General features: G+C 47.1%; 1 protein-coding gene across 7 annotated transcripts; it reads left to right on the top strand.

Moving 5' to 3' along the window:
* Positions 1 to 5,936: 5,936 nt before the first annotated feature.
* KEL (Kell metallo-endopeptidase (Kell blood group)) lies at positions 5,937 to 27,261 on the top strand. 7 transcript variants are annotated; one of them, XM_043589770.1, is made up of 19 exons: positions 8,230 to 8,461; positions 8,735 to 8,897; positions 9,178 to 9,354; positions 10,814 to 10,938; positions 11,282 to 11,303; positions 11,380 to 11,428; positions 14,447 to 14,525; positions 14,625 to 14,813; positions 15,056 to 15,204; positions 16,299 to 16,428; positions 22,340 to 22,450; positions 23,621 to 23,719; positions 23,956 to 24,033; positions 24,474 to 24,574; positions 24,761 to 24,871; positions 25,014 to 25,081; positions 25,294 to 25,463; positions 25,797 to 25,892; positions 26,974 to 27,261. In XM_043589770.1, the coding sequence occupies exons 1-19, from the start codon at positions 8,327 to 8,329 to the stop codon at positions 27,133 to 27,135; spliced, it is 2,214 nt and encodes a 737-aa protein (XP_043445705.1). In that variant the 5' UTR covers positions 8,230 to 8,326; the 3' UTR covers positions 27,136 to 27,261. The 7 variants fall into 7 exon arrangements, with proteins under 7 accessions (XP_043445707.1, XP_043445700.1, XP_043445705.1 ...); XM_043589765.1 differs by having other exon boundaries at positions 8,228 to 8,461; positions 11,282 to 11,428; positions 14,373 to 14,525; XM_043589767.1 differs by having other exon boundaries at positions 8,232 to 8,461; positions 11,282 to 11,428; positions 14,463 to 14,525.
* Positions 27,262 to 27,403: the final 142 nt, after the last annotated feature.

The raw sequence follows: 27,403 nt of genomic DNA, 5'->3' as shown, positions 1-27,403 counted from the left end.
TAGAAATGTAGACAAGGCCTGAAAGTACTACCTGGCATCAATAAATAGGAGAATGGGGATTCTGGGGTGGAACCAGAATGGATTCTTTATTTTTTAAGTGAGTCTCAAGATATAAACAAACCACGCTAGCTTTCATCCACCTCTCAGAAGAATCTTAAATCAAAGAAAGGATTAAAGAGTTATATTATTGCTTCTCACTACTCCAAGTACAGTGAGTATGGAAGTGCTGTGAGAAAAGTTGGGGGCGGGAGGGTCTCTTGACAGTCTGTGAGCCCTCAAGGAAATGTGTTGCCCCCAGGTTCAGTCAGTGGAGGAACAGCACTTGCACGTGGGTTTCAGTAAGCTCAGGAGTAGTAGCTCAGACAGGTGTGTGTGTCTTGTAGTTGCAGACATTCACAGTCAGCCAGCGTCTGCAACACCTCTTTTTTGGAGAACCACAAAGTGTGGTTCTGACCCTTCTCAAGAGTGATTAGGCATTTCAGGCTCAAATGACCCACCAGTCTTTTAAATATAGATAGTACAATTCCCATAACATCCTTACGTTTCATACACAGCATTGGCATCAAAACTCGAACTGCTATACTAAAATCAAGTGGCATCCTCCAGCTCTATATTTATGGACCACAGGCTTTAGAAAATGTACAAGACAATCTGGAAGGCATAGTAAGAAAATTTCAATTCGAAATAGGGTTTGCTTGGGAAACTCCAGGCCCCGAAAGAGAATTGTCCTGGAGGCCCCTTACCAAGACAACCACACAAAGAGATCTAGAGCTGGGATAGAGGCAAAATACACATTTTCCTAAATCTGGCAATCTCATCTTGTTCAATTAAGAAGAGAAAAAAGCCGAGGACTAGACTTAGAAGAATCTGATTTTAGGAACCAAATGAGGGGATGAGGATATGGTTTCTCCCTCTCTATTGTTAACTCCAACTCTTGAATATAAGCTCTACTTCGCACAGGTTTCCAGCAACTCTGGGGCTAGAGCTTCTTCCTTTATGCTAGTCTGACCTGAATTGGGGTGGTGGTGGGAGATTCTCTTCTCCTAACAGGTAGGAGCCTTGGATGTTTTTAAATAGGACTGACATAGGTCATGTGCCCACGCTTGAACCAATCACTGTGGCCGGTAGGATGCCAGGCACTGATTGATTATAACTGAGCTATTTGCATTGGTGAGGCAGTGGGTGTGTGTGTGAAATGACTCTGATTGCTTTAGGTCAAATGGGACCCATCCCCAAGTATGGTGGTGGAGTCAACCCACCTAAACTGCATTTCCAGTGGCATATGAATGGAATGACTGTTGGAGAGATCATTGGAGTTATTACCAGGTCCTGGATTTCAAATGATTTTTGTTTTCTTTTTTGTGTTGGTTTTTTCTTTGGGGGGGGGAGGTTGGGGGGGTTGATTTTCAAATTTGCTATAAGGAACATGTATTTTGTAATAAAAAAAGAGAATGCAATACAAAATAAAATAAGATTAGAAACAGAAAGAATATATAACAATGGAGAAAATGTTAAAACTAATTTTAAAATGTTAGGCACAGTAAAATCAAAAAGACAAGTGAAATGTATGAATTTTTCAAAAAAATTTTTTAATGTTTATTTATTTTGAGAAAGAGAGATAGAGAGCAAGCAGGGGAGGGGCAGAGAGAGAGGGAGACAGAGTCTTGAGCAGGCTCCGCGCTATCAGCGCAGAGCCCTATGTGGGGTTCGAACTCAGGAACCGTGAGATCATGACCTGAGCCAAAACCAAGAGTCGGACGCTTAACCAACTGAGCCATCCAGGTGCCCCAAATGTATGACTTTTTAATAAAATACAATATATCATCATTGGACTAAAAAATAGAAACTCACAAGAACTGAAGGGGAAAATGGGTAAGTTATCAAAGAGGCATACTTCCTCTATCTACCGTATTCATCAGAATTTGAAATGTTTCTTTAAATTTTCAAAAAGTAAATCATCTCTTGATTGCAAAACATGTTATTATACTTATGGTGGACATTTGTCATGTTTGTGACTGACAAGTGTCTTTTGGAAACCTTTCTAGAACTGGGGAACTTCCCATTTTATAAATCCCACTTCTCCAAGATAGAAGCCAGGCCGTGCTCTCTCAGACTCTCTTGTAGTCAGGCAGAGGCAATGATCTAGGTTTTACCAACCAGAGACACCTGAACTGGACATCATTTGCAAAGTGAAAAATAGGAGAAAGAGTACATGATGTGGGTCATCCTGGGGCAAATGTGGTGCCAGAGATTCTGCTGTCTGTTCACTCATGGGAACCACAGGGCCTGGGCAGCAGCGGCCTGCAGGAGAGGTATATGGACAGAGCATGGTGTGATTCTGGGTTTTGGTTTTTTTGTTTTGTTTTGTTTTGTTTTTTGCTGCATAGCCTTCGATTCTGTCTCTCTGCCCAACCTATTGGAATTTGTGAAATTCCAAATATCATTGAATAGATTCTCTTACTGACTAAATTATCCAGAATAGATTCTGTTACTTGCAATAAAGAATCAGATTGAGGAGCGCCTGGGTGGCTCAGTTGGTTGAGCGTCCGACTTCGGCTCAGTCATGATCTCACAGTTTGTGGGTTCGAGCCTCGCATCATCTTGCTCAGAGCCTGGAACCTGCTTCAGATTCTGCGTCTCCTTCTCTCTCTGCCCCTCACCCACTCATGCTTTGTCTCACTCTGTTTCTCAAAAATAAATAAATGTAAAAAAATTTTTTAAATGTTTAACAATAAAAAAAGAATCAGACTGATACATTGTCCAATTAATTCTATGGGACAATTATAGAACCTATCTTGCAACTTAACTATCATTAAAAAAATTTTTTTTTGAGATACTTGAAGATTCACAGGCAGTTGTAAGGAATGACATGAGAGACCCATGTACCCTTTACCCAGTTTCCCCCAATGGTAAAATCTTGCAAAACTGTAGTACAATTTCACAACCAGACATTGATAGAATATTGATATGACATTGATAGAATCAAGAATATTTCCTTCACCACCAAGGATACTTCGTGTTCCCTTTTTATAGCCATGCCTAGTTCTATCCCATCTCTACCTTTTCCTGACCACTGGCAACCACTAATTTGTTCTCCATTACTATAATTTTGGCATGTAAACTTTGTTATATAAATAGAATCGGTAAGTATGTAATTTTGAGGGATTGACTTTTTTTTCACTCAGGGTTTGATTCATCCAGGTATTGTTACTTTGTTCCTTTTTATTGCTGAGTAGTATTCCAGGGTATGGGTTACCATGGTTTGTTTAACTGTCTACCCACTGAAAGACATCTGAGTTGTTTCAAGTTTACTATGAATAAATCTGCTACAGACATTTGTGTACAGGTTTTATGTGAACATGACTTTTCTTTGGGACTCACGCTCGGAGTATAGTTAATGTGTAAAATAGTAGCAGCTTATTTAGTTTTTAAGAAACTTTCAACTTGTTTTCCAGAATGGCTGTACCATTTTACATCCCCATGAACACTGGATGAGTGATCCGGTTTCTCTGTGTATGCCCTAGCACTTGGTTGCCAATATTTATTTTACCCATTCTGATGCATACTAGTGATATCTCATTAAAATTTTAATTTGCGTTTCTCTAATGGCTAATGATGTTGAACATCTTTCAAGGTGCTTATTTGCTGTCTTTATATCCATTTTGGAGAAATACCTCTTAATGTCTGCTGCCCACATTCTAAGTGGATTGTTTGTCTTTTAAATGTGGAGTTTTGAGAGGTTTTTAAAAATGTATGTTCCAGGGGCGCCTGGGTGGCGCAGTCGGTTAAGCGTCCGACTTCAGCCAGGTCACGATCTCGCGGTCCGTGAGTTCGAGCCCCGCGTCAGGCTCTGGGCTGATGGCTCAGAGCCTGGAGCCTGTTTCCAATTCTGTGTCTCCCTCTCTCTCTGCCCCTCCCCCGTTCATGCTCTGTCTCTCTCTGTCCCAAAAATAAATAAATGTTGAAAAAAAATTTAAAAAAAATGTATGTTCCAGATACTAGTCTTTTGTTGGATATGTAGTTTGCAAGTATTGTTTCCCAGTCTTAGTCTGTCTTTTAATCCTCTTAACATGATTTTTCGAACAGCAAACATTTACAAAAATTCTTTTAATGTTTATTTTTGAGAGAGAGAGACAGAGACAGAGAGCAAATGGGGGAGGGGCAGAGAGCGAAGGAGACCCAGAATCTGAAGCATGCTCCAGGCTCTGAGCTGTCAGCACAGAGCCCAAAGTGGGGCTCGAATTCACAAACCCTGAGATCATGACCTGAGCCGAAGTCGGATGCCCAACTGACTGAGCCACCCAGATGCCCTGCACAGCAAAAACTATTAATTTTGATGAAGTCCAACTTGTTATTTCTTCCTTTTACAGACTGTGATTTTGGTCCAAAGACCTGTGAAGCAGGAACACCAGTGTCCAAGGGCAGGATATCCCAGATATCCCAGATCAAGCAAAAGCAGAAAATTTGTCCTTCCTCTACCTTTTTGTTCTATTTGGGCATGTGGCACATTTGATGGTGTTTACCCACCATGGTAAGGATGACCATTCTTGGTAAGGATGCTCTTGGGATATAATTGACATACAGCATTGTGTAAGTTTAAGGTGATGATTTACTACACATATAAAGAGAAGAGAAGGTGGCATGAAAGAATACTAAAAAATTAAGGACAAGGATCTTCCTTTTGAGACATTGTTGACATGTACACATTTCAAACTTCAGTCTTCGGGGCATTACTTTCAAGTTTTTGCCATGTTCACCACCAATCCATATTTTTTATTAATTTGCTGATTTTTAAAAAAGTTTTTATTTATTTTTCTTTCGAGAGAGAGAGCACACATGCATGCATACACTTATAGATGAGGGAGGAACAGAGAGAAGGAGAAAGGGAGAGAGAGAGAATCCCAAGCAGGCTCTGCACTGTCAGCACAGAGCCCGATGTGGGACTCAAAGTCCCGAACTGAGAGATCATGACCTGAGCCAAAGTTGGAGGCTTAACCGACTGAGCCACCTAGGTGCCCCCATTAATTTGCTAATTTAATTAAACAGGCCTTATGTATTCTAGTCTTGTATCTATAAAAGAAAAAGTATATATGGAAATTGAAATATTAAAAGCATTCCATCTAGACTTGTCACTTAAAGTGTTTCAAAAACATAAGTTTTTCTTCCCAGAGGTAATCTGCAACTTTCAATATGGCTTCCTTTGAAAAAGCAATTAGAATGCCCCCAACCCTGACCCAGTGATCTGGTTTTTCCTCCTCTGGTCAGTCTCCTCAGCATTGTCTATGACATCGAAGCTTACTCTGGGTCATCCAGGATGGGATTTATTGCTTCTTAGGAAGAAGCTTCTTCGTTGTTATCACTGAAATCAAGTGATCTGAGAGGTAAACTGTCACTGACATACATCCCTGAGAGTGTAGATAAACGTCCCATCCTTAATTTTGATGCTTTAAGCACTGTCCATGTTGGCTGGTTATGGACAACAATAAAGACATGATCTTCAAAACGTGAAATGGATGTTTGAGAGTCTGGGGAGTAACAGCCCCCAAGGCAGTCATAACAAGATCATAGTAAAGGGTAGTTGAAAGGGTTTAGACAAAAGATTCTGCCAAGGAAGAGACTTCGAAAAATAGAAACTTAATGACTGAGGGTCTCAGTAGTCTGAGAAACTTAATGACTGAGGGTCTCAGAAGGCTTTCCTTCAGTTCTCAGCTCTGATGATTGCTGACTTTATAACTTGGGGCAAGTGTACTGCATTTCGTGCATCTGTCTTCTCATCTGTAGAATGGGGAGAACAGTTCTCATCGCCCTCATAGAATTGAAGACTGAATGGAAAATATGTACATAAGCAAAGCATTTTTATTGGAGTCCCGGCACATAGGAAGTGCTCAGTAAAAATTAAGATACTATTGCTACTGTTATTACTAGTTAATATTATTCTGGTATCAAACAAAAGATCCTGGAATTCAAGTAGACCGGATGGAACAGTGAAAGAGACCAGGAGGCAGTGTCTGGCTGCCGTGCGAGCCTGTGGTTGCTAGCTGGGGCTCTCTCGGTGCTTACGGCTAATGATGATGGCTGCACTGGTGTGTGGGGCTCTGGGCCGGCGGTGGTGGCGGTGGTAATGACTCACTGCACAGTGGGACGAGGGAGATAAAGGGGTTGTGCTTCTGAGGCAGCTCCCAGAACAGAGGCGGCAGGGCGGGCAGGGCGGACAGCACCCATGTTGCCGCAAGTCCATGACTGACTCAGCTTCTCCAGGACAGAGAGACACTAAGTCCAGGCCTCGGTGGATGTTCGCAGTCACTGATGTAACACAGCACACCTGTGCCTTAACCAGCTCTTATCTAACCTGAATTGCCCCCATTACCATTTTCCTAGAGAAACATCATCCCAGAGGGCTCCACTGGTACAAAAGGAGTGGGGAGGGAGCTAGAAGTTCAAGGCTGAGTATCTGGGGGAAGGGGAGGTAACAGACAAGGCACAGTTGATTTGTATGCAAACAGACCGAAAACCTCTAAAATCCCGAATCATCATTTTGGTGTCAAGGTGATTCCTACAGCCACCCTTAACCAAGGTCCCACTTTCTGCCACCGCCATCACCGTGCTCCTTGTCATCCAGAAATAAACTATGCAGCTCATCTGTGACTGTTACTTACACTCGCTGTCTCCTCCCTGACTCTATCAGTGTCCATGACTTTATTTCCTCCCATAAGATTTTTCCTTCCAAGTATTTACATCCCTTCTGCCATCACCCTGGACCAAGCCTTCCCTCTGTGTCTCTTGTCTTTCATCTAAGCAATCCAGATCCAGTACCACACCAGCTTTTCACAGCTACTAGGTTCATCATGTGAAACTCCTCCTCAGAAGACTTCAGTTCCTCCTTTTGAAAAGCCCTGACTTTTCTTCATGCTTTCATGATACCCCATAGTATGGCCTCCATAGGCATGTGACCTTTGTTCTTCTTCACCAACCATGGACCCGTCCTTGCCTCCATCCCGACAAAGCCACCATAGCAGTGTCAGGAAATACTGCCGAGGGGTCTTGAGTGTGACTGTCTTATTTTACCTGGGACAGGAAGACAAGGGACAGACATGAAATGCCTTCTCTCAGAAACGTGCTCACTGGGACCCCAGGTGAGACCTCAGTGTGGTGTGGGAAAGAGAATTTCTGGCTTGGAACGCAAGTCATTCCTACAAATATTTATAAAGCATCTCAAGTGGACATGAAAGAAAAAGGGACACTGTCCCGGCCACTAAAGATTTGCCATCACTAGGGAGGTGAAGAAGAACCTCCTGTGGAAGAGAGTGCTGAATGAAAGGCATGGTAATGCCTCCTTCTTTTGTAGAAGGTATCAGACCCCAGGGCAGGGGCAAGGCAAACATTAGACTCATTTTCTAGATGATGAAACTTTCTTACCTGCCTGAGAGTTTAAATGGCTTATTTATTATCACAGGGCTAATAATTAGCTCATCTGGGTCTCCTGGTTTGTTGGATTTTCTTTGCACTGCTCTGCTCTGCCTGCAAACAGCAGGGTTATGACACCCTGAGAGCCATCGAGCATTCCCAGGAGCAGGGGGAATGGACTCCGAGCTGTGAGAGTTCCTGGGGGAAGGTGGCATTTACCTGAGAATCGAAGGGTCTGGAAGATTTAAATCAGAGAAGAAAGAAGGGAAGAAAGAATATTCCAGAAATAAAGAAACTCCATGAGCAAAGGCACAAAGCAGGACAAGAAGAGCCACCCAAGGGCAAAATTACTTGAGAAGTGAAGACTCCCTCCCTTTGCCTCCCCTGAGAGTCTGAGATAAAGGAGGAGGAGAGGTCTGGGTGTCTCTGGACTGATAAACAGACTCCACCCAGAGGCCAATAGCATGGGTATATGGGGACAGGAGGGTCAAGTGGCAGAAGTTCCCCTTCTCCAGTACAGAGGAACTGGGGGGGGGGGGTGGTAGGAGGGAGGCCATTTCCTGAACCCCACTTCTCAGATTCAGCACCTAGAGCAGAACCAGGAAGGATTCTGGGAGCCAGAGAGGACTGACCAACGGCAAGTCCCCTAGAGAAAACTGTTCCCCTCTGGGGTCAGGTGCCTAGGGTGGGGGTGGATGGCCACTGTGCGTGAGTGCCCTGCCCCATGGGAGAGGAGGAAATGTGAGGCTTGGAGAGCAGAAACGGGAAAGGAAAGGGAGGTGTCAGGAGAGGGAGAAAAGTCGGGGTGCATCCAGGGGAGGGGCCGTTCTGAAGCCGGTCTAGGAACACTGCCCTGGGATGATAGCGGGCGCGTGAAGGGAAGCGTCAAAACCACCTGATAGACCTGATATAACTCTCTTTAATGCACCCCCTTCCTGACCCAGCTTCTCTCCCTTCTCTCCTCCTCAGTTCAAGAGGGTGGAGACCAGAGTGGGGAAGAACCCGGCCGGGGGGAATGAGCCGGGCATGGGGAAGGGGGCCTTTCTTAAGGCAGGAGGTAAGTGCAGTCCCTGACCTTTGCGGGGCAGACGTGTGACCTCCCTTCCAGCTCTAACATCCCACAGACTCTCACCCCTCACAGTCTGCCTGGTCCTTAGCATGTTTGTGCATCTCCCAGGGGTCCAAAACGGGTTGGGTTTAGGGAGAATGAGGAGAATCATCTCTCTACGAGGGGGCCCTGGCACTAACTTTCTCTTTCTTTCCCCTCTCTCCCTCTCTCCCCCACCCCTCTCTGCCAACCCCCTCTCTCTTGTGGCTTTCCACTTCCTAGTTCCCTGCACAGCGATCTCCAGTATCTCAAGTAGAGTGGCCACAGGAACGCCACATAACGGCGGGGTTCATGGTCCGGCGGGTGCTAGCGGCTGGCCTGCTTTTCAGTCTGCTCCTTGGTTCTTCTGTGCTTTTGGTCTACATCTTCCGGAGCTGTGGCCCTAGTGAGCACGATCCTGGAATCTCCCAACCGAGCCAGCCCTCCTCATCAGGGCCTCTGTGGCTTTGTGCCCACTGACTCGTTCACCTCCCCTCCTGCCTCACCCTCTCGCCCTCTCCCTCCCAATCTGGCCCCGCTGGGCTCAGTCAGGCCCTGTCCTTCTCCTGTGGGGCCCTTCCCTTTTCCCCACCAGGCTGTCCTTTGCCCAGCATCTCGGGGGACCCCTGGCCCTTTCTCTCTCCCTCTCCCAGCTCTGAGCTCCCCCCGCCCCCACCACCTGGCAGGGCCCTGCAGGACGCCCGAGTGTCATGATCTTCAGGCTCGTTACCTGGCCTCTGGGAACACCAGTGTGGCCCCCTGCACCGACTTCTTCAGCTTTGCCTGTGGAGACGCCCAAGGCACCAAGAGCTCTTTTCAGGCTCTTGCAGAGGAGAACAAGAGGAGACTTCGGAAAATACTGGGTGAGGCTCGCTGGGTGGAAGCGTCTCTGCAAGTGGGTGGCTCTGAGCCTAGAACTATCTTGCTGTCCCAAACCTGTGTGGTTTGTGGCACAGCTGCTGGTTTGCTGCTCCGTCTCAGTACCTCCTCCCTTCTCCTCTCTGTCCCTGTCTTCATCTTTCCTTTGCCACTTGCCCATGACTACTGTTCTGTCTTCAAGCCCCCCACATTTCACAGATCTGCCCCTTCTCTGTTGCTGCACCTAAATCTTCCATTTCTCTCCCGCGCCTGGGACCTCCCATGCCAATGGCGCTCAGCACCTGCCGCACTAAAGTCCAGGTGTGTCGGTTGCCCCCAGCCCCGCCTGCCTGTTATCGCTGGGGTCACTGTTAGCCTCTCCCTGCAGTCACTTCCCCACCCCCTCCCTCAGACGCTGGTGTGCAAGCTCTAGGGGAAGAAGTGGGGTGCTGGGGCTGGCTGGGAGGATGTGGCCACGCGGTGAGAAGGGGAGGCATCTGGCTGTGTGCCAGGGAATGGATCCAGCCACAGAGGGCTTGCCGGAAGAGGAGAGGGCCAACCTAAAGCCCCGGGGGTGCAGAAGTCGCCTGTAGGCAGTGACTGTGGAGAAGACCGAAGAATTGAGTTCATCTCTGAGGGAGCATCGAGGCCATCTGGGAGGTTGGAAGCGAGCCCCAGGAAGTTGGAGGATGGTGTGAGGGTGTGAGGAAAGGGAACAAGAACAGGTATGATAGGCACACATTTCCAGTGTAAGGGAGCCCAGGACATGTGATGGGATTCACTGGAATTTGGGAGGAGTGAATGTGTCCCTCTGCCCTCTTTTTGATGGACAAAAGAACTGCAGGCAGGCATTCTCTGGAGGGGCCATGCTTCCAGTTAAGGCCAAGATATGAAAAGAAAATGTATGTTTAGGATAAAAACTGTTGCTCACTACAGAGTGAAAGGTATGGTGACTGAGTGGGTGGGAGGTGCCACAGGGTAGGTGATTGCAATGCACAGGCATGAGGGTTACTGCCGTGTGTGTGTGTGTGTGTGTGTGTGTGTGTGTGTGTTTCCTGGGTCACCAGCCAGGGTCTGGACCTTGTTTCTTCTTGCTAAACCTGTCTGGATGAGTTTTCCTGTCTCCGGTCCCCCAAAGTTCTCTGGTTTGCCAAATGTTTCTAATTTCTTTACTCATCTCCATCCTGCCTTCCATTTGGACCCATAGGTGTTGCTAGGTGCTCCCATCTCTTCCTTTTCTCCTGTGTCTTTTCCTCCCCGTTTCTCTTTCATGTCTCCTTTGTTTCCCTCTGTCTTCCTCCCTGCCCTCACTCTCCCATCGAGCTGACCCAGCCCTCCCACCTTCTGACCTGTCCTCAACCCCGTATTTCCCCCCTTCTTTCCATTTCCCTGGGAGTCTTCCCCTTCTGTCCCACCTTCCTTGCTTGGCTTTTCTCCTCTAATTCTCCTATGCTTACTTTCTAGAAAAGCCAGGTTCCTGGCACCTGGGCACTGGGGAGGACAAAGCTTTCCAGTTCTACAGCTCCTGTGTGGACACAGGTGCCATCGAAGCCGAAGGGGCTGCCCCCCTCAGACAAGTCATTGAGGAGGTGAGACCCAGGGCAGTAAGGTTTCTAGATACATAACACATGGGACCCATGCATCCTCAGGGCTGCCCTCCCCCCCGTTTTTTTTTAGAAAGGGAGGGGGATGTCTCTTTCCTAGGCATCTCCAAGTTCCAGGAGGGAGATAGAAATGGCAGTACCCTCTGGAAGCATGAGGACCCTGGGTGAGGGCAGAGAAAGAAGGATAGAGATGGAGCCAGCCCTGGACGGCTCCAAGCACCCAGAGTAGCAGTCAGGAAGTAGCAGCTGGCTCAGGAAGGGGAGGGGTGGGCGGGACAGGTCTCCCAGGCCATCCCCCACTGCTGAGCCCTGTCTCTCTGCTTCCCAGCTTGGAGGCTGGCGAATCTCCGGTAATTGGACTTCCTTAGACTTTAACCGAACCCTGAGCCTTCTGATGAGTCAGTATGGTTATTTCCCATTCTTCAGAGCCTACCTGCAACCTCATCCTACCCTTCCACACACGCCAGTCATTCAGGTGAGGGGCGCACCAGCACACAGCAGGACCGGGCCTGCCTCGACTTCTAGCCTAGCATCTCCTAGAGGAAGGTTGTGGGCTGGACAGATAGGACAAATGGGCAACATAGATAAGATATTTATCTTGAGGGAAAATTATCAATGTGACAGTCAGGGATACTAGGTGAGATCAGAGAAGGGAGCAGGAGAGCCAGTCCTGTGAAGATTGAACTAGTTCCTATCTTCCTGACTGCTTATCTGGATCACCCCCCCAACAGCCTTTTAATTAGCCCCCTCATCTCCAGTATTGTCCTCCTCTTATCTACTCTTGAGTTTTGCTGGAGGGACCTTTCTAAACCAAGAGCTAATTATGCTATTGTCTCTGTCTAAATGCCTCCAGTGGCTTCTCCAGGTCCAGGTCGTCAGGATCTAGCTCTTAACCCCCCAGTCTCCAGTTTTATCTCCTGCCACATCCCTTGTCCCCCTTAAACCTCAAGCCATGCTCTGTCACTTCTAGCTTCAAGAATATTCCTCAGTGCTTTTCATCTACGTTTCTCTTTGCTTGCAACACTACTCCCCAACGCTATTCCCACACTCAGCCTGGAAAACTCTTACATGTTTTTCAAATTTGGGGTTTGATTATTATTTCTTCCAGGAATTCTTCACTGACACCCTAGCTATGTGTTAGGTAGACCCCTCTATCCTCCCAGCTTCCCAAGCTCTCATCACTGAAGACCGTGTTAAAGACTGTGAGCCCCTTAAGAACAGGACCATACCTTACTCACCTCTGTTCCTCAGGACCTAGCACAGGGCCAGGCATCTAGAGGCCCATGGAAGATGTTTGTTGAGCAAGTTAATAAATAAAAATGTTTAAGGCATCGGTATTGTTGTAGATAATGCAATGCCATCTATTTGGCCCCTGCCCTCAAAAATTCCACAAAATTATATGGGGATGAATATATAAGAAAAGCTGTTAATCAGTATGAGACACTCTAAAATTCAGCTCTAAAGGGTATGTTCAGGAGCTTCTGATGTGGTCTTTAGGGAGTACCTAAGATCTGAAATAGTTAAGGAATGGCTCAGAGAGGGGAGAACGTGAGCTGAGCCTTGAAACATGGTGAATCACGCAGGTGAAGGTGAAGTTAAGGGCATGAAAAGGACTTCGGGAAAGTCCTGAGCTAAGGCTGGAATGGTATGACTCTTCTGTGGGGTCAATGAGAAGGCTGGTTTATTGAACAGAGGATTTGGGGTAGGGGTGAGGTGCAGTGGGAGATAAGAGAAGAGTAAGGCTGAAGACATGAGGTTGGGCCTGATTATTCCTGGCCTAAGAAGTCAGATGGAGGTGATTGCTTCTGACTTCGGGGGAAAAAATATGGCTATGCATTGAGTGTAAGCAGAGGGAGCGATTTTGTAGGTCAACCTGGAGTGGTTGAGGAATCTAGGTGAGCAATTTGGAGCAGTTTAAGATGATTGTGGTAGAACTTGAAAGGAAAGGCCAGGAATGAAGATTTAGGCAGCTTCATCTCAGTGGTAATGGTCCGTGGTGCTTCTAAAGGACTTGGCAACTGGTTGAATGTAAATGCAGAAAATGGAAAAGTTGGAAAATTAGTTTTCCACAGTTTTGATGTGGTGTGAGTAGGAAGAGGGCAGTTACCATCAACTGGAGACTGGATGGACTCTGAGGATGGACTTCAGAGGGAGTACCCCACCAAGGGGCCTGGGGGCAGGGAGGGGGTATGAGACCAGCATGGCTGTGCCACAGAGGACAGGGGAGGAGTGATTCAGCAGGGAAGGATCATCATGGATTCCAGAGATTTCTGATCTCAGAAAATAAACGATAATACCATTGAGAACCTTCTAGAAGAAAGTTTTGAAAACAGTTTTGGAAATGGACAGATTGTACAGAGTTTAAGAGGAAGGCAAGAAAGTTGGAGCAAGAAAGGGTCATGGATGACTTTATTTCTTCAAAGTGTGGACATAAAATGTGACAAAGGAGCCAAGCGAAAGATTTTTCAAGATGGGGAAAGTATACAGTCCGAGGAGCGGGCGGGATATTGAAGTTGGAGTAGAAAAAGGCATAGTTTGGGAGCAAAGATCAGAACAGAATCAAGGACATGCCAGGACTAAGGTGGGGCAGGCAGATGAGGTAAGTGAGCCACACACCTATGTACAAAATCAAAGAGGCTACCAAAAACAGTAACCAAAATAAATATTTTTAAAAATAAAAAAAAAAGGTTAGAGAGGGAGGGAGCCAAAACATAAGAGACTCCTAAAAACTGAGAACAAACTGAGGGTTTATGGGGGGTGGGAGGGAGGGGTGGGTGGGTGATGGGTATTGAGGAGGGCACCTGTTGGGATGAGCACTGGGTGTTGTATGGAAACCAATTTGACAATAAATTTCATAATAAAAAAAATTTTTTTAAGCCAATGCAAAAACCTGTGATGATCAAAAAATATCAAATTTTTGTTAATTGTGGATTTTTTGGGAAAGAGGTCCTTTCCCCCTAAAATGGACCAAAATTTTATTGCAGACTTAAAAAAAATCTATAATTTTTCTTCAAAATGGATAAAAGATACAGTCTAGATTTTCAGAAAAAAAAATCTGTGATGAACAAAGTTTTGCTATTATAGTCAGCATGGATTTTAGCTTTGATTTTTATTTGAAAAATATCGGTTAAGACATTGATCTTCATTACTGTTTTCAGTACCTCTTAAATTTTGCACCTGAGATGGCTCCCCCCTCCCTTAACCCTGGACTTGGACCCATCACAGGGGCTGGCCCCCTTCAGGACACGGATTAGTGGGCTTCTCCCTTGACAAGCACCCCAAAACTGGTTGAAGCACCCGCCCTGTCCTCACATTTTCCATGTCTGTATAATATAAAGAGTATCCTTTCCCCCCTTGCCCCCGACCCCAATCCCTCCCTCTCTTGCTGTCTTCTCTCACACCTTCTCTGTGTCCTGAAGCTGTCTCCTGTAGCACCTTCCCCATCCTCCCACACCTGTCCTCTCCTCCCTCCACGCTCCCTACTTCTCTCCAGTATCTCTTGTGTCCAGATAGACCAGCCAGAGTTTGATCTTCCCCTCAAGCAAGAGCAGGAACAGAAGATCTATGCTCAGGTAAGATGCCTCCATGGACAAAGGTCAGGCCCTGACCTCTGATGCTCGGAGAAAGGCTGGGGCCTCTGGTGGCTGTGACTGATGTTGCCCCTCCCCCAGATTGTGCGGGAATACCTGGCTTATCTGAGTCGGCTGGGAGCCTTGCTAGGAGGAGACCCAGACAAGGTGCAACAACATGCCTTCCTGTCCATCTCCATTACCTCACAGCTGTTTCAGTTTCTGAGGCCCCTGGAGCAGCAGCAGGCACAGAAGAAGCTCTTTCAGCTGGTCACTATTGACCAGCTGCAGGTGCCTTGAACCGGGGACTGGAGGAGGATGGGCAGGAGGGTTTCTCTCCTAAACTTTCTGGATCTCCTGAAATCCTTTCTCCTCATTCCTTAATTCCTTTCCATCCCTAACTCTCCCAGGCCCATCCCTTTCCCCAACCATCCCCTTCCCCACCCCCTCTCAAACCCTGAGGGAGAGGACCCCCCTCTCCTGCCTCCTCTCCTCCTTTTCTGTCCCCCTCAGCCTTGTGTCCCTCCTCTAAGGAAATGGCCCCTGCCATCGACTGGTTGTCCTGCTTGCAAGCGACATTCACGCCAATGTCCCTGAGACCCTCCCAGCTCCTCGTAGTCCATGACCTGGAGTATTTGAAAAACATGTCTCAGCTGGTGGAAGAGCAGCTGTTGAAATACAGGTTTGCCTCAGGTGGGACTGGGGGAATATGAGGGCGATGAAGAGTCCGAGGACCTGGAGGCCTCAGGGACAAAGGAGATTGTGGAAACTGCATGCTGGTAAGGTCTTCCCAGGAAGATGGAAGGGATCCACGGGTATGTGAGGGCAGAGAAGTGTTGGGGTGAATGGCCCAAGAGAAAATGGAGGCAACAGGAAGCATGGGAGGCTTGAGGGGCACAGGGAAGGGAAAACACACATGAAGTGAGGCATTCATGTGCCCAGCACCTGGGTTTGCTGGGAGTAGAACCCAGTCTTTGAAGAGCCTCTAAGCTATAGGAGATGCTGGAAGGCCAGTCACTAGGGACAGCTCAGGCATGCATGTCTTGTCAGCAGCTAGGAGGTAGGGGTAGGAGGTGGAGGCCCATGGGGCCAGTGGATGGAGGAGGTGAAGGCTGGGGGTTCTCTTGGGGGAGGGCTGGGGGAGAGGCCATTTCTCAGCTGTGAGAGGATCCAGAGGCCCTTGCATGTGAGACTCTGTTGGGCTGTCTGCCATTCCCAGTAACTACATGGCCACTGCCTGAAGACAGGGGCTTCCTTCCAGGGACTTGGGCTCAGGGCCCTTCTTCATAGTACCTCAGTGGCAGCAGCATCTAGAGATTCTTTTTAAGGAAGTGAAGGACCATTCTTGTGGGTGTGAGCAGGTTTATGTAAAGCTATAAATCAGACCTGGTGAGAGTTGACAGCAGGGCAGAGGAAGGTCTCAGGTCCCAGCTTTGCTGTGCTTAGAAGATACATCTTAAGGTGAGCTGAGATTTCTTGGTTGGGGAAGTAGATGAATCTGTTTTGTTACATTTTTAAGTCTAGTCTTCATCTAGCCCAGACGCTTCACTCCCTGCAATTTGAGAAGTCACTTCTGCATCTAGTTCCTTCTATGACCATTTTCCAACTCACACCAAGAAAAGCTCTTCTTGACTTGTTCAAAGGTCAAGCCACTATTTTCTATAGATACAGAAGAGAAGGGGCTTCCTTCAGGAATATCCAGGTGACTACACAAGGGCAGGCTGTTCTTGAGGCACCTCGAGAGCCCTGAGTGTATGTGTGACTTTCCCTCCACAGAGACTTTCTGCAGAGCCACATGATCTTGGGGCTGGTGGGGACCCTCTCTCCAGCCCTGGACAGTAAGTTCCAGGAGGCACGCAGATCACTGATCCAGAAACTGCGGGAGCTGACCCAACGACCACCCATGGTGAGGAGAGAAGGGAGGAATTTTCCCAGATTGGGGGCTAATGGAGCATCTGTCATTTTGAGGGATAATTGTTGGTGTATCTCTCCCATGGAGAGGGCATGGGGGCAGATGCCATTCAATGTCTGGATTTTCCATAGAAGCAGACAGGCTGTGCATACAGTGGTTATGTTGAGAACTGAGATGCCAGGTACCAGAACTTTTGGCACACATCTGGCTACTTTTACAGCCTTTTGCTGAATATTAAGTTTAAATATAAAACTTTAAAATTATCAGCAATTGCTTTTCCTTTCAATGACCTTTAAACTATTTGCCTAGTTAGTTATCCAGAACTCTGTGATTTAAGGACGTGGACTTAAAGCTTGGGATTTGTTGGGATGCAAGACATGACCAGCAAGTGGCCTCTCCTCTGTTTAGGTGCTTCCAGTGTTTGATGTTCAAGGGTGCTTCCCAAAGAGTTCATCTCTGGCATCCAGTGGGATCTGTGGGGTCATAGCATGGGCTTCACAGTGCAGAGCCTGATATATCTGAGGTGGTAGTTCTGTGCCAAACACACTAACCAAAGTCTCCTGTGTTGCATAAGATGTGGAGACACTCCTTTACCAAGAACTTTGAAATCCTAGGTCGGACACATCCAGATGCAAGTGAAGGTATCTAGAACGTTAGATATGCTCCAACCTGAGTACAGGCCTCAGTGTAGTCTTGAAAAGCACATTTTTTTTCCCTTCATAATTTGTGGACCATTTCTGTGTCTTGGAGAAACTCACTGCTTTGACAACTTGAAATACCCGTGGAATTCAAAGAGGGTAAATGGGTGCACAGGGACTGGCATGTAGTTATTGAGTATCGGGAGTGAGACATTTTTCTTTTTTTTAATAGGTTCCTTTTCAAATTAAATTAAATCAAATTTTTTAATGATTTAGAAAATTTATTTATTTATTTATTTATTTTGAGAGAGATAAAGAGAGAGCATGAGGAGGGGAAGGGCAGAGAGGGAGGGAGGGAGGAAGGGAGAGAGAAACCCAAGCAAGCTCTGCACTGCCAGCATAGAGCCTGACACAGGGCTTGAACTCATGAACTGTGAGATCATGACCTGAGCCAAAACCAAAAATGGGAAAATTAACTGACCCAGGCACCCCAAAGTTCTTTTTTTAATGTTTATTTATTGGGGGGGAGGGGCAAAGAGAGAGGGAGAGCAAGAATTCCAAGCAGGCTCCTTGCTGTCAGTGAAGAGCCTGACATGGGGCTTGAACTCACTGGGGCTCGAACTCACGACCCATGAGATCATGACCAGAGACAAAATCCAGAGTCAGATGCTTAACCGACTAAGCCATCCAGACGCTCCAGGAGTGAGACATTTTTCTAAACCCTTTAGATAGATATGAACTGAATTAATCCTCAGAAGAATCCTGTGAGGCAGGAACATCATTTTATTCCTGTTTTATGACAGGGAAATTGAGGCACAAAAGCTAAGGAACTTGCTCAAGGTATTACACCTAGTAAGTTGGTAGATCTAGGATTTGAATTCTGGCAGTCTGGCTCCAGGGTCTGCGTGCTTAATCCTTTGGCTAAGAAACAAACAAACAAACAAACAAAACAACAGTAAAACACTCCTTTTTGGGACTTTTCTCAGGTTGGTAAGTGCCCAAGAAGCTTCTGCTCAGCCTTTCTCTTGACACGGATGAGGCTGACAGGGCTCCAGCTCCTCTTAGTTAACATTGCTACAAAATCCCTGTCAACCAATAGCTTCCTGTCAATCCTAGAACCATGGTCTGATGGCACTTCTTGAAGGACGTAAATGGGCCAATATTGAAATCACATTTAAAGGACAGGAAAGTCTTATAAATTGCTGAAGCCGCCATCTTTTGTATACTTCTGTACGTCTGTTATATCTATTATGTCCATCCTCATTATACCCATTAGGATTTATAGTTGTCCTTGGGCTTGAAAATTGAGTCAAGTTCTACCAACAAATAGAATAACAGTTGATATGAGGGTTACTGTGTATCAGGCACTGCATGGAACACTTAACGTGGATGATTTTATTTAATTCTCCAGAAACACTCCGAGGTCCTCAGAAAGGGCAAGTGACTTTCCCCAGACCACACAGCTCATAAGTGAAGGAACAGGTTTCAAAACAGATCAGTCCTGCTCATGAGGACATGTTGTTAATCACATACTATGTAGGATTGAGGAATGAGTGGGTAGGAAAACAGAAAATGAGTTTGAGAATTCTTTCTACAAAGGTCAAGATAGTAAATACTTTTGGTTTTGTGGCCCATTACAGTCTGTGTTGCAACCACCCAGCCCTGTCCTTGTAGCACAACAGCAGCTGCACGTGGAGTGAATGAATGGGTGTAGCTGCGTTCCCCAAAGACTCTGGCTCACACAACAAATGCTCAGAGTTCCCAAGAGGGACACATGAGGGAGGGTTTGAATGGCAGTGGTGGATCTCCATGCCGGAGGTGGGACAGAGGCAGTTGCCTAGAGAGTTTAAAGGGTTTTCTGGTGGGGTGCCTGGGTGGCTCAGTCAGTTGAGTGTCTGACTTTGGCCCAGGTCTTGATCTTGTGGTTCGTGGGTTTGAGCCCTGAGTTGGGTTCTGAGCTATCAGCTCAGACCACCACATGAACAAAAGACAGAGGTCCCTGCCCTCAGACACTTATGCACTGATGAAGGAAGAAAGACAATAAACTAAGTGAATAAAATATATTAGGGCGTGATTAGTGTTATGGAGAAACACTCCAGAGACATGGCGTGCTAGGTGGAGAGTGCGTACGAGTGGGTCAGGCAAGCTCATGCGGACTTGGGGTCATTAATCACTAATGTTTCTTTATGGTTCAGCCAGTTATGAAGCCACACAAATTACACTATCTTCCAACACGGAGTTCTCCATCTAATTCACAAGGACTCAATTTGCGGTTTTACTAAAAGCCTCCATGAAACCAGTGCTAACACAGTGAGGGAGTACATTAAGATTTACAGAATGATTTTGATGTGTTGCTTCACCTGATCTCCTGAGCGGTGCTGCCAGGAAGGTAGAACAGGTAGTACTCTCATGGTGACAGTTCGAGTAGCTGAAGTGCAGGGGTTTAAGTTAATAACCCACATTTGGTAAATGCTGAATTCTCTGTTCAGAGGTAGTATTTGGTAGCTCCTTGAGGATGAATCTGGCCAATACATGTGTTTTCTTGGCCTTAAAGCTTTTTACAAACTTTTAGTTAATCACCAGAAGTCAAAAATTAGGAGATGGTGTGTTGATAGTCACATTTCCAGCATTTGTGTGTGTGTGTGTGTGTGTGTGTGTGTGTGTGTGTGTGTGGTACATGGGAAGCTTGAGCAGCACCAGACTAGGCTTCTCCAGGGGTCACGAGTGACTGGGGCTGAGTGGTGCAGCTCTCTTCAGCCCGGCTGTGCTGTACCTGTTGCCCTGGCCCCACCATGCCCCATGGGCCTGATGCTGGCTGCTTCTCAGTTACATCACCACATGGCCCCTACCTGAGTTCATGACTCCAGCTCTCTTAGGTTATCCTGGTTTGATGAAGCTTTGAACCAGAAAAATTGTTATTATTTTGGCATTATTTGTCCTCAGTGATCCCCAGAAATCCCTTAGTAGTTACATACTATTTTCCAAGTATTCAAAAATGATCAGTCCAATGACTCATTCTAGAATTTCCTTTAGAAATTAGCATTAAGGATTCCTGGCTGGCCTGTAATCTCCAAAATCTCTTTCCCTCTATGGCAACTTAAGAAAATTTTTGTTTCCTCCAGACTCCTGGAATTTTTTCTGATTTCTGTTATTTCTTAAAGTGTTATTACTTATGGTTCTAAGCTTATATCTGCAACTTTTCTTTTGTTCCCTAAAATTAATCTACTGGGTGTCAATATCTTGGATCTGAAGTATTTCTTTCATTTTTTTTATATTATGGCAATGATTATTCCCTATATTTCTCTTTGTCTCATATATTTGTAATACATATGGGATGCTGTGTCATTCCATGTCTTGAGAGACAGCGTGGATACTCATAACCCCCAGTAGATGAATATTTAACCTGTCAACCTCCATCCCTGAGACCGACATTTATTTAAAGATTCTGGAAGTCATTTTCCTGCTCATGGGAGATGTGACCCAGCACAACAGTGATGAAAAGAATCTCAGAGTTTCACAGGAGTTAGCAATGGGTAGTCTGAGGTGGCATCTGTGTTCTCCAGGAACCAGGTCAGAGTCTGCTGTGGCCCAAGCTATGAGCACAGGCATGGAAGAGGCAAAATCTTTTGGAGAAATGGGTGGGCATTAGCAGAAGGGATCAGGAAACAGCTCAAGAACCAGGAGGTGTGAAAAGGGCAGGCAGATCACACTACCAAGCTGAAGGTTGATGCGTTTGCTGCTGCTCCAGCGGTAGAGCCTACCTCCCACACCAACAGCCTGATGAAAGGCAGTCTCCAATCCAAGCCCTTTGTCAGGAGGGCTGTGAGAGATGGACAGACACTGAAGGTGGCCCGCAGATCCTGCCCTTGACCCAGTCATGGCCATCAGATCTATGTTTCCTTTCACTTCATCTTTGCTTTTCACAGTTGTGTTTTAGAGCTGCCACTAATACACAATAGAAGCATCTGACTCCTTATCCTCACAAGAGGAGAAGTCCTTAACAGACCTCACAGTGAGGGGACAAGAACAAAAAATGTGGGCAACCAGGTCTGGAGCAGCCTCCAAAATGGTAAATGTCCTAACAGGCAGAGGCCCAGGAGCTCCTTCTTCCGTGACAACAATACTGGTCTTCCATTTCTGTTTCCTCTCTTGTGGGAAGCCCCACAAACTCTCTCTCTAATTTTGGCACCAGAAAGCATGGTAGCAGCCTAACCATCTTCCCTGTGAGGAGATCTGTGAAGAGTCAATAAGTTACAGGAATGGAGTCTTGTGACTTCATCCCACTTAACCCAAACTGGCATGTTAGCTGTGTTTTCAAAGTCCCAGCTCAGCTCTCCCCCAGGCTGGTGCTCTCACCCTAAGCCCCTTGGGCATGTTTCTCTGTTTGTCTTGTGTCATCTCTGGGCCCCCTTTATGGTCAGCTCCTCAAAGCTATCCAAGCCCACCACAAACATCCCCCCCCCACCCTCCACCGAGCATCTCTCTCTTATGTTGCTTATTTTTTCTGTCCCTGTGCTAAAAACACCCTAGTTGCCCAAGACTCTACTGAGTTTTTGTCTAACCATCTTTCTGCCTTTGAAGTTGATAATGTCCCTCATCTCATACTATTTTCCCTGATTTCATCCAAAGTTTCTTAGCTCTCTGAATTCATGTTTAGTCTTTTTGTCCCCTTCTCCCACCAAACAGTATGGGGTCTAAAACCCATTTTCACTCTGACCGTTTTCTTCTTTATAAGACAAGATCCTATCATATGATCCACGGTAACCATTTGGAGAGGCAGGGAGAGGGGCAGAAAAGAAGAGAAGAATTACCTTCTCCAGTTTCCATTTTAGATAAAGAAACATGGAAGGGTGGCTGCCTTGGCTGGGCTACCAGTGTGGTGCATGTGGCGGGTGGGGATGGAGTTGCCAACAGACCTTCTATGGTAAGAGGTTTGGTATGTAGTCCTCTCCTATCCAGGAGCCTTTCTGTTCTCCAGAAGAATACCTCAGAGAGGACTTGCTTTCAATGCAATAGTCAATAAATAAGGATGATTTGCCCAATCCAGGCTCACGAGACTGATTCTGGAAGACATAAACCCCTTTTTACCAAGCAGCAATAGCCCATGTGTATCACCAAAAGGGAAAATGAAGTAAAGTGGGACAAACCCAGAAAGACCAGGAAAGAGAGTATCCTCTGGGGGTCAAGATCTAGACAAGATTGACCTGGAGAGATGGATGAGAAAGAACCCTTGACAGGAGCCATTCATTCGAGTTTTGTCTCTGCAGCCCACCAGCCCTCGATGGATGAAGTGCGTAGAGGAGACAGGAGCCTTCTTTGAGCCTACCCTGGCAGCCTTGTTTATTCATGAGGCCTTCAGTCCGAAAACCCAAAGTGCTGTATGTGAGGGCTCTTCCCCAGCCCATGTCTCTCTACCCCTTCCCACCCAACCATTCTCTCCTAATTCTATTCACTGTGCCCTTCTTGATGGTCTGCATGGGTGGGGGTGGCGGAGGGTGGGGGTGTCAGCCAGTCACAGAGAGAAAGAGTGAACTATGCGAGGGATGCCAAAGGAGGCTAGGCCATGCTGTGTCCCTAGGGTTTGCCTAGTTTTTCTATGAGACACAAGTGTATACAACATGCACGAATTTGGGTAAGTTTCCCAACTTCCCTGCTCTTATGCTTCTTCAACCATAAAATGAGAAAATTGAACTCCGTGGCCTCTATGGCTACTCCCTGTTTATCTATGATTTTTTAACAACACAGGAAATGGTATGAGAATGGAATGATATCATCTTAAGAAGTGCAAGTAAATGAGTACTGAGTAGTCTTTGCGTGCCTACTATGTGGCTAACACTCTTGTTAGCACTTGGCATGAACTACTTTAATTGCTAGTATTATCCTAACGTTAGAGAAGAGAGAACTGAAGCGCAGAGAGGTTAGATAACTTGTCCACAGTCACACAACTACCAAAAAGTAGAGTCAGGATTTGAATTCAGGCTTCAAATATTGTCATCCATTTTCCTCTATCAAGAAAGGATAAAAACAAGATGGTAGACGGCTGGGAAAGCAGTAACTACACAGTCAGTTGTGAAGCTGGGAAAACTTCAGCTTGTTGGAAAGCTGAAGAGCCCAGAAAGATGGAGAGAGGAAATGCATGCCTTAATAAAAAGAGTGTGAGGACAAGGGCTCTCAAGAACAGAGAAGGGAATGATGGTCCTCTTCCTTTGTTTTCTGAGTGGATTGTTGGCCAAGGGTAAGGACAGCATCTCCCTCCCCTGGCAGGCTGAGATCTTCCCACGGAAAGGAACTGTCTCCCCTATCAACCCTCAGGACTGACCAGCTCCCACCTTCCCTTTATGTTCTTGGTACCTCCTTTCTGTCTCCACAGATCTCTGTGCCCTGGGTTTCCAGTCACCTAGTAAATATTACTTTCTGCTTTCTCTTTGGAGTTCTTCCCCCTTCTCTGGTAGCTCCCAGGGGCCAAGGCCCTTCCTAGAGGCCCAGGGGGCAGAAACCCAGACCAAGGCTGACCCTGATCCTGTGTCTCTATCCGGGCCCCTACACAGGCCATGGAACTATTCACTGCAATCAAGGACACCCTCATCGCTCGCCTCAGGAGGGTTCCCTGGATGGATGAGAAGACCCGGAAAGAGGCCCAGGATAGGGTAAGTCCAGGAGTGAGAGACAGAAGTAAGGGTGGAATTGAGTTTTGGGCCCAGAGATCACAGTGACAGAAAGACAATGCAAAGGCACAAGAACACATGGCAATGTAAACACCAGTATGCCATACACACATCCTGGTGACAATATAAAAGGTGGGACCGGGGCAGTGAACACAAGAAATTCCCTCTGATAGACTTGGGGTAGCTGGGTTTCTTCTACCTTTTGTGTCTCTCCCCAGGTCACCCAACTGCAGGTGAAGATGGGGGGCCCTGAATGGGCCCTGAAGCCATCACTGGCCAGGGAGGAATACAACGATGTGGGTCCCTGCCCTTGCCAGCTCCTCATTAGTCCTCAGCTTCTCCTCACCTTCTGACTCGCCCAAATGGCAGGCAATCTGTTTGCCCTGGGCTATCCTAACTGACCCCTTCCTTGCCCTGGTATTGGCTGGGTTTTATGGGTGAATATCCACACTGTGGGTCTTGCCAGCAGAAGAAAGGAACCTTTTCAGGTCACAATAAGTGTGTGTGCACACGTGCATGCATACATTCTTGGGACTTGCCCGAGTGTGTTTATCTGTGCGCTGATTCATGTGAAGCCTGTCTGCGTCGATGTGGTGTCATTGTGCTGCTTTCTACTGTACTGTGGATGTCTGTATGTCGGGGCTTACCGTCTGTGTTCAGATGTACCCATCGGCGTATATCAGTGTGCATCCGTATTTGTCTCTGTGTATCCGAGTCACCTCCTGCCTCCTCCCAGATACAGCTTGGACCCAGCTACCTGCAGTCCTTCCTGAGCTGTGTCCGATCTCTCCGAGCTAGAATTGTCCAGAACTTCTTGCAGTCTTTCCCCCAGCACAGGTATAGGAGCAAGGGAGACATAGACACTGCATCCCAGAAATGCCTATTCAAGATTAGCAGGAAAGAAAGCTGGGGGCCTGAGGGAACAGGAATGGTGACAGTAGTTGGGAGGGTGGGGCCTCCCATATGTCTGGTGGGCAGGGCCATACGTGACGGAGCTGGTGTTCATACGTGCTCTTCCCATAGGTGGCAGGTGTCCACCTGGGGGGTCAGTGCTTACTATTCAATATCTGACCATGTGGTGGTCTTCCCAGCCGGACTCCTCCAACCTCCATTCTTCCACCCTGGCTACCCCAGGTAGGGGCCGTTCTATGAGGGTGGGCAGGGGATTTCCCAAGGGCGATGGACAGACATTATGATGTATAGGATTCATGGTTGGTGAACTGGGGTCAAAAACTTTGAAGGACTCTTGGAGTAAGATAAACCTTTGTCTTCCCAGAGCCGTGAACTTTGGCGCTGCTGGCAGCATTATGGCCCGTGAGCTGCTGCGCATCTTCTCCCAGCTGTGTGGGTAACAGTGGGCCATTGGGAGGTGGGACCATTGGGAATCCAGGTGAAGGCCCTAAACGAGGCCAAAGGAAGAGAAAGGGAGGGCTCCAGGTGGCACAGTTAAGAATCTTTAGCAATGCTTTGGGGGGCTAGCCCAGTCTGTGGTACCCCCTGGTCCTCATCCTTATTCCATATCTCACCATTTCTTTCCCTTGCCCCATTTTCAACAGTACTCCCTGAGGGCTGCCCAGCCTGTGACACCCATGCCCTACAGGGGGCGCTTCTGTGCCTGAAACGCCACTACCAATCCATTCCGTTACCCAGCGGACTCTCCTTCAATGGCTCTTGGACACTACTGGAGAATGCCGCCGACATCAGGGGGCTGGCCATTGCACTGCAGGTAACTCCAATCCCAAGGGCCAGGATCTATCTTCACAGGTTTTTCCTTCTGCCATCCCTTGTGCAAACATAGTTGTAAAGCCTCCTGCCCTTCACACCCTCACTGAGCAGATGGCAGTTTGGGAATCCCCCTCTGACCCCACAGATCCCTCTTTTCTAGGTTATCTATAGATCTCACAAGTACATTTTTTTCCTGGCTCAGACCAGTGTGTCTGTGGAACTTGGGCAAAAGGTCCGTGAACTGGTTTTCAGCATTGTGGGTGGGGCATCAGACTTCTAAGTGGCCATGGGTCTAGAGTCTAAGGGTTACTTGCCATCCCACCCCCATATCCAGGCGTACAGCAGGAGGCTGTTAGGGTACTACGGAGAGACCATCCTGCCCAACCTGGACCTCAGCCCTCTACAGCTCTTCTTCCGAAGCTATGCCCAGGTAGGCAGCGGCCACCTCCCTCCACAGCTCGCTCCATGTCAGATAAGTACCTTATTGGCAATGCTTGAAGAGGGGTGCCTCCCTGAAACACCTTCCCCCAAACAGCCCCAACCCTCTGCCACAGATGTCCCCGCTGTCATCTTTTCATACGTGCTCCTTGGGACCATCTTTTCATATTTCTATAAATTCTTCTACCAAACTCATCACCCTCTTCAAAAACAGAAAAAAATTCTACTGCCAAATCCCTCTCTGAGATGAGCCCAACTTTTTCTTCTTTCATTTCTCCTAAAAAACGAACCTTCAACAGACTGTCTATAGACCATATTCCTTGTTGGAGACCTCACCCCCCCCAGGTCCCCACATGAGTACCACATGCTCCCTCAACAGACACTGTCCCCAGTTCCTCAGTATACTTAAAGACCCCTCAGGGCGCTTGGGTGGTTCAGTCAGTTGAGTATCTGACTCTTGATTTTAGCTCTGGTCATGATCCCAGGGTCATGAGATTGAGATCCAGCGCAGAGCCTGCTTAAGATTCTCTCTCTCTCTCTCTCTCTCTCTTTCCCCCTCATCCTCTCTAAAAAATAAAAATAAAAAAGACTCCCTCACGGAGTTTTTATAATAAACCCCACCTCCCCACCTTTCAGTCACTTACGAATGATCTGATTACACAGCCCATGCCCTCCCTCACACACATCCTGCCAGATAAATGACCTACAGGGGCATCTAGGTGCCTCAGTTGGTTAAGCATCAGACTTCAGCTTAGGTCATGATCTTGCAGTTTGTGAGTTCGAGCCCCACATCGGGTTCTGCACTAGACGGTGTGGAGCCTGCTTGGGATTCTCTCTCTCCATCTCTCTCTCTGCCCCTGTCACGTTCTTTCTCTCTCTCTCTCTCAAAATAAATAAACAAACTTATAAAACAATAAATTACATGCAAATGTGTGGCCCTATCTCTGCTCTCATCTCTGTCTGCTGTCCCTAGTCACTACATTGGCACCAGGTCTGCCTCGTCCTCCTGACCCTGATGGACCCTACTATTCTGCTCTTCTGCTTACCCTGTGTGGACCTCTCTTTCTCCACAGGTGATGTGTAGGGAGCCCAGCACCTGGGAACCCCAGGATCCTCACAGCCCTCCCATGCTTCGAGTACATGGGCCCCTCAGCAACACGCAAGCCTTTGCCAGACACTTCCACTGTCCGCGTGGTGCCCTCATGAACCCCTCCAAACGCTGCCAGCTCTGGTAACCTGGCTACCACAGAGACTCCAACTTAGATGTAACAACACCTCCCTGCCCCATCCATGGAATCAGACGCTATCTCCTTTCCCTTTCCCTTCCAAAAATAAAAGCTGGCACTTGGCTTCTGACTCTCCATTAATGACTCTTTCCTAATATGTTCTATGCCTAGAAGTCAGAGAAGATAAGAGGAGAAAATGCCAAGAGAATTCTGTAGACACAAGAAAAGTGAAGAAACCAAAGGGTCTAAAGGTCAGTGGGCCAAAGGTTGGGCGATT

The sequence above is a fragment of the Prionailurus bengalensis genome, chromosome A2 (genome assembly GCF_016509475.1).
Source record: "Prionailurus bengalensis isolate Pbe53 chromosome A2, Fcat_Pben_1.1_paternal_pri, whole genome shotgun sequence".
Taxonomy (NCBI): Eukaryota; Metazoa; Chordata; class Mammalia; order Carnivora; family Felidae; genus Prionailurus; species Prionailurus bengalensis.
Note: the sequence above shows the minus strand (reverse complement) of the source record. Positions and strands in the feature narration are given on the sequence as shown.